Raw genomic sequence first — 13,455 nt, forward strand, 5'->3', positions numbered from 1 at the left:
ACTTATGGACTTCTTCTTGTTCGGGAACCTCCACTATAGTAACAAGTATTAAAGGGGGTGAGTGTTTAGGACAAGAGGGTTTGGTAGCACACAAGTTCACAAAGTTTCTGCCAGCGTTTTTTGGTTATTTTCTGTCTGTTTGAGCCTCGTACTAAGCCCCTATTTATAAAGAATGGGTAATATTAGAGTTTTGAACATTCTGCTGCAGCAAGTGTCACGCGCATCTGAATGGATTACGCGCGACAGACTAGTGCAAGTGGATTGGTTGCGCTGCTATAGGCAGCGCAACTAATTGTCTTGCGCGCGGTATTACGGTAAGATTCGATTTCATATATTTTATGAAATTCTGAATCTTTTGCAAGCGCATCACTAGCAATTGCGCTGGGTGTTGCACGCAACCTTGTGAGTTGCACGCGCTAGACCAGCGCGACTCATTGAGATGCGCGCTGATTTATCTACGGCAGCATTAATTTTAACCTAGGAGCCTCTAAATCCGTCATTTTTAGGGTTTAAGCTCGGGCTTAAGCCTAATTATGATCGGGCTTAGTTGATTGGACCTTAATGCTTTGGTTTTTGGGTTAGGCTAGCTTATTTTTATGTTCTTGCAATTCAATCAGTTATCCATAAGTATTTTTCACGTTAATCCAACACGAAGATGATTTTTTTTATCGTCATTGCACTTCCTGTCGGGACAGGAGGCCAAAAGTAGATGTCTACAGTTACACTTTCATTATTCTCCTATCTCATACTCAAACTTTAGAGAGCTTTTTAGTTGGTGATTATTATTAAACTCGAGTTCTTCCCTTTTTAGTGCAATTCCATATTTTCTTTCTTTTGGTACTCCTTCTTCTCTCCTTCATTGTTTATTTTCTTATTTTAATCTTAATCATGTCTTTTTCATATGCTTTGATTTTTTTAGAATTAATTATGTGTGAATAGTTTAATTCTAGGGTTCTTGGGGGATCCATAATTAATATGAAGGGATAATTTGTTATTATTGATATTGCATGATAATTTCTTATTGAATTGTTTTAATTCTTTACAATTAGATTATGAATCGAGCAGATGTGATTTGATTGTAAAAGTATAGCAATATTGAATTGATGAATCGAGCACATGTTAATTTGATATTAAAGGCTATTTTCAATAGGAACTTAGATTTAGTAAATTGCTAAAGCCTTTTAGATCTATGTTGATTAATAAATTGCGATAGCCTGTTAATCATGTTATATGTGCAATGTTGATTATTGATTGTTATGTTTTATCCCGGAATATTAATTATTAGTGAACATGTGACCCTAGACTTCTTTATTATTGAATTTCCCCTATTCTTAATCTCCATAGTTTAATTCCCCTTTTATAATAACAATTTTGGTTACATAACAGTTTAGATTATTTTAATTAATTAGGAATAAATTGACTTGTTTCCCTGTGGTTCGACCCTACTTCCCCATCTACTTACTTAGAGGACTTAAGAATTACTTTTGATTAGGTGATACGACTTTAGCCTGTTAGACGACTGTCCCGAATTCGTCTTGACAGTCACTTTGGACTTCAAGACATAGGATTTCAGCACCCCCTTGTCAGCCAGACAGTCCAACGTCTGCTTGAGACTATAGAAGTCATCGGTGTAATGGCCGACTTCCTCATGGAAGTGACAATATTTATTTTTGTTCCGTGACTGGACAGAACTCTTCATCGGATTCGGCTTCTTAATGGTCAGCCAGTCCTTTATCTCCATGAGGATGGAGTAGTAGTCTTTATTAAACTCATACCTCGAAACGTACAATTTGAATTCTTTTTCTTTCTTTTTCTTTTTGGACGGCTGATCAGGCTCATCAACCGCCCAAACTTCTTTTCTCTTTTTGCTCTCTTCATCTTTCTGAGCCGGCTGAGCAGACTGACTCTCTTTTTGTTTGTCAGACTTCTTGGAGTCTGACTGATGGCTGGACGAGCAGAGGTCGGTGGCTTGAATAAAGCTCTCCGCCTCTATCAACGCCTCTTGGAGGGTGAAGACCCTCTTTCGGACGAGGTCAAACTTAAAGGTTGACCCATCCTTCAGACCCTTGAAGAAGTCTGTATAAGCTACTTCGTTAAATAGCCCTTGTATTTGGATTCTCACCAGATTGAACCGCCTGACGTAGGAGCGGAGTCCTTCTCTCTCTCCCTGCCATATGGTGCTCAAGTCGAGACTTGTTTTCTTGGCAGGGATGTTCATCGAGAAGTTGGAGGCAAACAGGAAGGCAAGCCTCCTGAAGCTATCAATGCATACGGCTAGTAGGTTGCCAAACCATTATTGGGCTATGCCCTTCAAGGTAGCCGGGAAGCATTGGCACCACATAGCATCCTCCAACCCCTACATGTGCATGAGGTTGGTGTAGGCCATGAGGTGGTCCTCAGGGTTGGTGGTACCATCATAGGCACCAACCAACACATTCTTAACCTTGGCCGGCTGTGCCGCCTCGGTTATATCCTTGGTGAACGCAGAAGTTTGTTCACCAAGTTTAAGCAGACGGAGCTACCAGTCCAAGGGTTGGACATTATATGCCTCCTGTCCCTCAAAGAGGGCCGGCTGCATGAAAGGAAGGGTGTACTGCCCGTATGGCATCTGAGGCACATACGGGGTTGACCCAATCATCTGAGGGCCAGTATGGACGGACTTGCCGCCTGTATGACTCTTATCCAGGGACTGAGAATTCCTTGCAGATGTATTTTGAAGCTGTCTGGAAAGCTCGATGTAGAGGCTGACTCAAATAGCTGCTGGCTCCAGTTGTGCTCGATGATGTGACGAGCATCAGAGAAGGTTTTCTTGCTGCCATCCGGCTGAACAGCTTGGATGACCTTCCTTTTGCCCGTCTAGGGCAGAAGGATCTTTGTCCAGTCAATGGCAAGCATAGTCTTCTCCTTTGGATGTGGAGTAGGCTGCCTGTCTCTGACTGACTTTCTCCTCTCAACTTGAGGAGTCTTCTTGGCCGACTGACCCTTGTTAGAGCCAGTCGTCCGCTTGTTGATCAGGTCCTTGATTTCACCCTTGAAACTTGTCATGAATTTCATGAGTTCATCTCGGGTTACTGGAGCCTGACCTCTTGCAGCCTGGGTGTTACCAGGCGGTGGTCTAGCAGTCTTGCTGGTACCAGCTTCATTATTGACTCGTTCCAGCTTGTCTCTAGGACAGATGTGTTTAGAGAAGAGTGACCCATCAAGGCCCACTCGGGTTTCGACTTCACAGTCGTTGTCTGTATCATGGTCTGAATAGACCTCACCATCGGCTCTAGGCCGGTTGGGTTCAGGTGGCGGTACACACTCTTGAACCATCTTAGAGGTATTCTCTCCACAGACGGCGCCAAATGTTTTGGGTGTTTTTGTCCCTCAGGAAAGTTATGTCACCAAGACTGGTCTGGCGCGGTCCGTACCTACAAAACACGGAGACTCCGGTTGGTAGGAGCTCTGCCTCCGACAATCAAGTTAGAACGTGTAGGAGAATGTAAAGAGTGTGGAAAAGTAAGATCTTCTCGGATTCCGAGATCAGGTGTTTTCTCTGATGAGAGAGAATGTAGGGTAATGTAATAAATGAATGTGCTCCCAAAATGGGGGAAATCTCCCTATTTATAGGGTCATGTGGATACGTTGCGTTGTTTTGCGGCTTTCTCAGGAATTGGGCCTTGAAGGCCGCAATTCTAGTTGATATATGAGGCTGACACGTGTTAGCTGGTAAGTAGCCCATGTTGGACCTGCCAAGGTTTGACACATGTCCCTCTCCAATTGGGCCACGTGTCTAGGGTATTTTTACCTTAAACATCTTTCACTTGCGAGCTTGTTTCTCGCTAATTTCAGGTTCGTTACTTTTTTTGTTTTTTTTTTTAATTTGATTTTGTTATTGCGCTCTTTTGTAGTGCTTATTTACTAGCTAGTAAATTCTGCAATGGTGAAGAATAAGAGTAAAAATTTAGAGTTAGATGATGTTCATCTCAGTGCATGTTCGATTTCTTATTTCTAGGGGTAACTTATGCGCTTTTGAGGCTAACTTATTCGCTTCTGAGGATAACTTAAGCACTTCTGAGGGTAACTTATGCATGTAAAGAGTAACTTAAAATTTATGCGCATATAAGGTCAATTTTTGTTCTTAAAAGAGTATCTTATGCGCTTATAAGGGTAACTTTTGTTCTTAACATAGTAACTTATATGCTTATAAAGGTAACTTTTGTTTATAAGAAAGTATCTTATGCCTTATTAAGGATAACTTATGCGCTTATAAGGGTAACTTATTCGTTTATAAGGGTATTTTTGCTCTTATATGTAACATATGTTTTTCCCCAAACATGTTGCTATTAGAGGTGGGCATGGGTCGTGCCGGCTCGCGGGCGGCACGGCACGAGCCCACCAGCGGCATGGCACGACACGGTGATCGGGGAGTGGGCCGTGCCATGAACACGATTTTAAGAATCCGGCACGAGCACAACACAAACCCGCGGGCGACACGGTAGTTTGCCCCGCCAGGCACGGCCCGACGTAGTCATAAAATAACATAAATAATAATAAAGAACTATAATAATAAAAAGAACAATAATAATATAATAATAAAACATAAACATAAATTAACAAAATTATTTAAATAGTATATCCATTTTAAAAGTTGTTCAAAAAAATTAAAAAAAATAAAAAATATTATGGGCGGCTTGGTGCCCGGCACAGCACGGCACGCCAGGTACGTGGGCCGTGCCGTGGGCTGGGGTGTGCTAAATGGTGGACCGGCACATCATGCCACGCCAAGATGCGGCACGACACGAGCCACCACCAGCCACGGCGAGGCATGGCTCGTGGCGGTCCGGCACAACATGTTGCCCACCTCTAGCTGTTATCATCATCATCAATTCGAGCAATTTCATCTACAAAATCTCTATTTCATCTTCTATGATTGTGTGATTTAGGTCAAAATCTGTAGGATTTTTCGAGATTTTCTGATTTTTCCATTAATGGTGCTTGAATTTGCCTTTGTAATTGCATAAAAACTTGACTTAAGTTTTCACAATTTTCGAAATTGAGTGATTTCTCCATTGATGATTGAAAATTGGAGGTAAGAGGTTTCCCTATTTCTCTCTCCTCATTCGCTCTTGCATTTTCTCTCTCTTCATTCATGTTTTCTCTCTCCTCCATTGTTGTTCGATAGCTCGCGCTTTTAATAAACCAAAGATCGTTATTTTGGAAAAAAAAAAAAATAAAGTTCACACATGCAGAACACCTGGATGTACAATAATTACTGTACATCTGGGGCGTACAAAATTCCTATTTTCAATACTCAAAGAGGTAAGGGCTCGTTTGACATTATTGTGCTTACTGAAAAGAGGAAAAACATTTTTCTTGTTTTTGATTTTTTATTTTCCAAGAAAACAGAAAACTAATAGCGATGCGAAAGAATCCCTAAACTTTCGTTATTGTTCCACAATAAAAAGTTAGGCACCCTCACCTGAAGCAGTGAAGCCCCCTCTAATTCCTTTCTCCGACTCCAGCAATATGGCCGCAACACCTGCTTCTTCTTCTACCCTCGGCGCAACACCCCACGATTCCCTCGAAATCGATGATTCAAACATCAAGCGCAAACCTGTTGCAGAATCTTCCGATTCTTCTACTATAATAAAGAAACCCAAACTAGATGCCACACAAAATCTTGAGGAACACCGACCAAATTCAAATTCAAATTCAAATTCTGCAAAGGATGACAACTCTGCGAGCACCTTTGTTACCATCGAAGCTGCTGCTGCCGAGGATAAGGGATCCAGGCACTCTATGGAAGACGCCTGGGTTGTACTTCCTGACGCTAATTTCGACGACTCTGCCAAATTAAGGTTTTTTTTGTTTTTGTCGCTGTATTAATTAACATCAATTTTAGTATTGAATTGCAATTTATATGATTAGGCTTTCTTAAGTGTTTATATTTTGTACTGTTCTTGACATTATTATGATTGTCACATTTCTGGAACATTATAAAATTTTGTTTTAAAGCTCTATTATAGGTTCAATTTTATTAAGGGTTTTTGTTACTGTATTAATTAACTTCAGTTTTAGTATTAAAGTATTGAAGTATTGAATTGCTATTCATATTATTAGGCTTTTTAGATGTTTAAATTTTATACATTTCTCGTCACTGTTAATTCAAGAACACTATAAAATATTGATTTAAGGCTCTATTATAGGTTCAATTTCATTATAAAGATATATTGGTAAAATCTGAAACTTATTGAGCTGTTGATATGTGGTTTTAAGCAAAAGTGGAGCTGTGGTTAGAGCTGTAATTTGGTTATGAAGTTAAGAGTAGAGTTATGCAGTATGCTTAGAACTATAACGTGCATTATAGGTTTTTTTTTTGTAAAAAATTGCTATTCATTGCACCATTAGATATTAAATTGGAACATCTTGGTGAATTCTCGATTCTCTACTAGCATTTGAAGACTTATTGAATTAGAATTTGTGTTTGATCTTATGATGCTTTTTCCATTCTCAATTCTTGTCGTCTCCATTTGCTTCTTTTTGTGTGGGGTATTGGGGAATATGGAGGTGTTGGTTGCGCATAATGTCATTGTTTTTCAATGTGCAAAGAAATTGAGGTTTTGATCACTTCGCATAAATGCAATTAGAGTTCTTGTTAGTTGGAGGCTTTTAGCTTGTAGAAATTTTTGGCTATCGTTTCCAACCATGGTAAGTAAAGCTGTAAAGGATAGCCTATGCCTACCGCCTAAGCGACCACCTCCCTTCACTCCATCACATTGTACATACTCCCTCCGTTCTTTTTATTTTATTCAATTTACTGTTTAATTGGTTAAATTTTAAAAAACTTTTATCTCATTTTGTACTTAATGTATTAGAAAAAAAAATTTTCGTATGAAATATAGTTAGATTTATTTATATTTATAGTTTCATTAGCTTTTAAAGATTTTTACAAATATGATACTCCGTCCATTTCCATATGATAGTCCCATATAAAATCAATCACGTAAATTAAGAAAAGAAGAATATTTCGAATCTAACTTTAAAGTACAAAAACAACTCATAATTAGTTTGTCTTATTTAAATTTTTTGATTTTTTTTTGGGAAAGCATTAGCCATAATTGCATAATTTACGCGAGGGATTTCCTTACTTAGAGCTAAGTCATCAATCCACAATCAATTAGTTTAACCAATCAGAATTCTTTTGACGTATTATTAACCAATGTGCCTTCAATTTACAAGCTTTGAATATATTCAATATGGGTAAAATAGGGAAAAAAAAAGTTAAGAATAGAATATATTCAATATGGGTAGATCTTTTTGAAACGCCAAAAATAGGATATGGGACTAACAAATAGAAATCGAGGGAGTATTTAAAATATTAACATTTAAAGTTGTAAATGGGAGACAGCGCAAAATGCAAATGGGAGATTGCGCAAAATGCAAATGGGAAGATACAAAAAAGAACAGAGGGAGTACCTTACCTGTAGGTATGATAATTACATGGACAAAAAAAGCAATGGATTTATAATTAAGGCAAAATTTATTGTTGCAAAAAGTCCCTACTCTTCATATTGTGTAAAGACAAGTGCACATCTTCAAGTACAGGGAATCAAAGGCATGCACTTGGAGAAAGTTTTTTTTACATCTATGTTTTAACCAACCAGAACCAACATTTTAAAGTGTTGCAAAAATTAAGAAAAGCAAATGCATGTGTTGAATTTTTTTTATAGAATGTGTCACAAGAGAACAAATTAATAAATTATTAGTCCAGATAGCCAAAGAGAGCAATTCTAGCAAATTAATCAAAGTTGTAAATCTAAATTTTAATTTATAGGGTTTCTGTGAAGTGGCACAGAATTATTTGTAATACGTAGTAAGACCTACTCATTCAGACATTTTAATGAGTGAAAATTTGGCTGAGGTGAGGGAGAGAAATAGAGAGGTTGCTTCACAAACCGAGCTGCTTTTTAAAATAAATTGTTATCACCTGAATAAAGTTTGTTTCAACTTATCAATCAAAGGAAAGATTGAGGAAATTCTTTAATAAAATTGTCGAAGGACGACAGTGGAAAACTTGATAACGTGGAGTCATTTTCGGCCATTTTTTCCGTTCTTTCAATGGTTTTGTATAAAAGCTTTGGAGTATGTCAGCTCTTGCTCCTTGCATATTTTTCTGCTAGCTTTTCTATGCTTTCAATGGTGGTTATAGAACAGGTTTGTAATGGAATTATTAAGTATAGATTAAGCTAGTCCCCTTTGTATTTATTTCAGTTCCAATTGTTTGTGCAAGGTTTATCTACAAAAGATTGTATTACCATATATTTATCTATTGCTACCTCCGTTTTTTTTAGTTGACACGTATTCCTTTTTGGGAAATTTCATTTAAGTTGACACGTTTCTATTTTGGGTAAGTTTTGTATTAGAAAATGACAATTTTACCCACTCTCTCCTCCCAAAAAAAAGACCCACTCTCTTTCCTCTCTCTCCTCTTGAATGAGCAGACCCTCATTCTCTAGCTCTTCTATACTCACTCTCTGTCTTCTGTATTCTATCACTAGCTCCTTTTTTTTTTTTCTTTTCCAAAATCTTCAAACATCTCCAGTGGATGAAAAGGTCTAGTCAAATACAATTTCTCACTTATACAAATTCATTTTGAATTTTCGATCTCCAGCTTCACCATTATTATTGAAGGCGCTCGTCATAAGATTAATGGAGCCAAAAATCAGTGAGAAAAAAGTTACAATTTCAAATTAACAATTGAAATATGGAAAATCTTGAGAGAAAAATCAGATTTTCTTGAATAATGATGGTGGCCATGCCACCATTGTTAAGCTTTGAGCTTTCTCTATAATCTCCTTTTCACTTTTTTCAGTAATTGGATCTTCACATTAACAATTGAATTATTAATTTGTTGATGTTTATAGAAGTTTATTGGTAAAATCTATTGATTTATCATAGAAGTTGTTCTTATGTTTTTCCAATTTTTTTTGTCTATTCAATTTGCTTAGTTTAATGGATGTTCTTAAATTTAAGAGGAGAGAGAGTAAGGAATAATAATTAGATGAAAAACTCAGCCACTCAGAAGGTGGGATGAAGGTTGAATACTTAGGTAGGGTAACGTGAGGGAGTGAAAGAGAGGGTATTTTGGTATGTGTCAACTAATTAGAAACGGAGGAAGTACTATATTAATATCATGTCCTTTCTTTCCCAAAATATTTATGGACTTCATTTTTCTTTATTTGTTTGAAGTGTAACAGATGGGAACTGATTGTTAGCTGGCTTAATTTCTTCCCAATCTAACAAAAAGAAGGAAGATGTCAATCCCAATAAAGCTAATTATCATTTCTTTTGTATGGTCTTGGCAGATGTGCACACTTTTCAATATATGATGGACATGGTGGTCGGCTAGCAGCTGAATATGCGCAGAAACATTTACATTCTAATGTTCTCTCAGCAGGATTACCACGTGAGTTGGTGTGTTTATGTGGTCTTCCATTCCTTGTGATTCTTTATATTTTTTTTTTTTTTTTTTTTTTTTTTTTTTTTTTTTTTTTTGTGCCTTTAAAACTAATTTGTTACATTTTACGTTTGATATGTGTCAAAGGTTGTTACTTTGTACTAAAAATATACAGTATATATTATTTTGCTGATACTCAAATGCTGCCCTTAATATTCTTTGTTGTGCTGTTACAATTTTAGGGGATAAAAATTAACAATTGTATTGCTGTAAAAGTTTTGATATTTATGAAGTGGCATCTCGTGGGGCTTAAGATGTGCCTCGCAATCATTGCCATGTAATTGAGGTTTGAGGGAATGAAAATATGTTTGTTGTTATTGAAGATTATTGAAGTAATTATTTTTAATTAAGGCTTAAATAAACACATTGTAGACCATAGAATAGGGAGGTTCTAAACATTTATAGGGACTATGTATAGTTCTATCATACATGTGAAATCAATTTGTGTCAATATGATAAATGGTAATATAAACGCATTATTAGGGATAATAATATAATAAACAAACAGTGACCTATGACAAAAGTCATGGAGTGAGCTATTCTCAAGATATCAAATAGAAATTCTGTTACGAAATGGGCTTGTTTTAATTCTATGGTCACCATACATTCACAAAGCATCGATTTTGTTTTCCTTAATTCTTTCATTCTGATTTTGTTTGCTCTGCTGGGTAGAGCTTCATGTTCCATGTTTTATATCTTTTTGAATATTTTGGCTAAATATCTATTATTTAGCTATCTAACAAGTAGCAAATTGACCATGCTACCCTTTATTTATCCAGCCACGGTTTAGGATTTTTTCCCCTCATAAGTGTACTCGTGGTTGACTTTACTCCTCCTTTGTCTATCTCATATCTTTCATCCATAATTAGAAAAGCATGAAGTTTCCTCCCTTTTTTTTGAAGGAGAGTGAAATGTTATTAACTACGTGTTTAAGTGACATGCCAAATCACTGAATGGCATTTGAAAGAAATTTAGGGATTGGGATTTGATTGGAGCGGTAATTATGATGGATTAAAAAAATAGTTATCCACTCTTATTTGTGTTTGTCTCCTAATCTGTTATTATGTCTCCCCAAATCAAGATTTTTCTCTTGAATATTCACATAACTGTTTGATTAAGTTAAGAACTTATTATTCAGCTTGTGAGTTTTTTATTGGTTGATTTTTGTTTTGGGATTTTGGGAATCAACTTAGTGGACTTGTGAAATTTGATTATGGCTCAATGGCTCATGGTTGATTGCAGTTATGGGTTATGGAACTCTTGAGCTTGTAATCATGGAGTTGGCTGAATTGCACACCATGTTTAAGTCTATTCCTCCATGTACGTAGACTAACACATTGTTTGGATTAATCCCTTCTTTTCTCTTCATCCTTCCTTCTTTGGCCATTTGATAGGAAGGAAGGGAAGGGAAGGGAAGTGGAATTCATTTTCCCCCTCTCTTTACTAAACCAAATCCTTCCAATGTTGGAAAGATTTGGAGGGAAAATGTAATATTACCTTCTTCCTCCTCTCCCTTCTTATTCCCTCCCTTCCCTTTCCCTTCCACTTTGCTATCCAAACAAAGCAACTGGAGAATTAATCTGCGGAATTTGCATTGAAATGAGACTGTGGAGGCGTTGGATATGCCAAGCATAAGCTGCTTATAACAACATTACAACATTAAGAAACGGAATTGGGTTGAAATTGGAAAGTGAAAAGGATATATTACATAGGATAGAGATAATGAAGCCATGGAGGAGGTTGATAGGCAAGGATTATGAGTGGGTGAACTGTGGTTGAGTTGAAGAAGAGAGAGGGAGGAGAATAGGATGGGGTTACAGAAAACTAACCATAATACAACTATAGTTAGCTTTCTAAGGGTCAATTAGGGAATCAACTGCCTGTTAGCTTATGTTGAGACAACCCATGAAGTGATGCTGCCACGTCAGACGTAACTAACTCCCCCATTTAAGGGAATTAGTTACAACTACCTGCTGCCAGCTCAATATTACAATATTTGTTTATTGCAATTTAGTTGTAATATGTCAGCTAGTATAAATATAAATACTCTGCTCCCTCATTATTATTCCTTAATCTATTCATTTCACACAAAACACGAGTTGTATCTCTTTTTTCTCTCAATTTTCTCTCTCTTAGCTCTTCAATGGAGTTTTGATTTCCTGTACTAATTCCGCCATTGTAGTAGTTTTGCTTTGGAGTTGAGCTCTTAACATGGTATTAGAGCTTTCATAGCTCATTGCGTGCTTCAATTTGAGGTTCTTTAGTTCTTCATCTTCAAGGTTCGATTGTTGGAGTGTTGGATCATTTCATGGATTCTTGGAGTGTTGGATCATAATTTGGCTAGAAGCGTGCTGTATTTTAGCATAGCTAGGGAAATTTGGATGAATCTTGAGGAACGTTATGGTGCTTCTTGTGGCACAGTTCTATGTGCACTAGAGCAAGCCATAAATGAGCTCAATCAAGGATCAGATAATGTGTCCACTTTCTACTCTAAGATCAAGAGACTTTGGGATCAACTTGATGATGTAGATCCTTTACCACTATGTCACTGCACTGTCTCATTGCACAAAGAATGTTGAAGTCTCAGCAGGACAAACGTTTGGTGCAGGATGAAGTTGAATGATGGCTTTGAGGTTGTCAAAGGTAGCATTTTGTTGATGCAGCCACTTCCTTTGTTGTCCTATGCTTATAGACTCTTAATGCAAGAGGAGAAACATAGACACTTGTACAAGGAAACCAAGCCTAACATTGCAGCTGATTCTGGAGATGCTATGGCCTTTGCTATAAACAAGAACATATTTCATGATAGGTGGAACAATAACAGCAGACCTCAATTTTCTTCTGCTCCTTAGTGATCATATAATGGCAACAATGACAAGAGAGGTATCAATTATTACTGTGACCATTGCAAGATGCCTGACCATAGTATGCAGAGGTGCTATAAACTTCATGGATATCCTCCTGGCCACTTCAAGAATGATGATAAGAACAAGAAGGTAGCAGCAACTTTACAGACATATGCTTTTGAGCCTGAATACACCTTTGATGATCAAGGATGATCATAGCAGTAGGGCATGCTCAACCGCTTATGAATATGATGATAAAGCAGAAACAAGGTTCAGAGAGCACAGATGGAGCTGGTTCTTCTGCTACTGGAAAAGACTGCAAATGTTGCAGGTAAATTTTGTCTATTGTCATCTAAACTTGACAGTTGGATAATAGACAGTGGAGCTACAGACCACGTCAGTCATGATAAGAACCTTTTTCATATCCTGGAATTCTTTTGTTGGTGATGAAAATTTCATCACTATTCCAGATGGAAGGAGAGTTCATATTACACATAAGGGAGATGTTCAGATAAATGAAAACATCATTCTAAAAGATGTGCTCTATGTGGAAGATTTTAAGTTCAATCTTTTATCTGTTCCAAAACAACTTTGCATGGATCTGAAGTGCAGCTACTTTTACTAATGATACTTGTATCCTTCAGAGTTCTTCGATGAAGCTAGAGTTCTTCAATGAAGCTACAAGTTCTTGGTAAATTAAAGAAGGGGTTATACTACCTGGAAGATGTTGTCAGAAAGGAGTCTGTTATGATTCAAGCTGAGAATAAGGTTGCTGCAGTTTCTTCTACTTCTATGTAGAACATCAATAACACCAGACTCTATGCAGATAGAGTATGTTTCTTCTTTTCCCTTTGTTCATAATAAGCCATACTTAGGTGATAATTGATGCTAGGCAAAGTAGGAGATCTTTCTAGTGTAGTACAATAAAGACCTCAGCTCCTTTTCAATTGTTGCATTTAGATATTTGGGGTCCATATAAGGAGATCACTCATACCGGTTGCAGAATCTTCTTAACCATTATTGATGATTATATTAAAATGACTTGGGTGTTTTTCATGAAACTTAAGTCTGATGTGTATACTGTTATTGCCAATTTTGTGTCATTTG

At 37.1% G+C, this 13,455-nt stretch overlaps 1 protein-coding gene across 1 annotated transcript in view; it reads left to right on the plus strand.

The window, feature by feature from the left end:
- The first annotated feature begins 5,442 nt into the window (after positions 1–5,442).
- The window catches only part of LOC145568723 (Protein phosphatase 2C family protein), a 28,135-nt gene continuing 20,122 nt past the window's right edge, over positions 5,443–13,455 (plus strand). Inside the window, exons 1-2 of the mRNA XM_081628142.1 lie at positions 5,443–5,843; positions 9,351–9,459. Of these exons, the coding sequence (XP_081484268.1) occupies positions 5,512–5,843; positions 9,351–9,459 (441 nt within the window). The 5' untranslated portion in view covers positions 5,443–5,511. The remainder of the gene's footprint in view (positions 5,844–9,350; positions 9,460–13,455) is intronic.

The sequence above is a fragment of the Chenopodium album genome, chromosome 11, assembly GCF_948465745.1.
Source record: "Chenopodium album chromosome 11, dcCheAlbu1.1, whole genome shotgun sequence".
NCBI classification, from domain to species: domain Eukaryota; kingdom Viridiplantae; phylum Streptophyta; class Magnoliopsida; order Caryophyllales; family Amaranthaceae; genus Chenopodium; species Chenopodium album.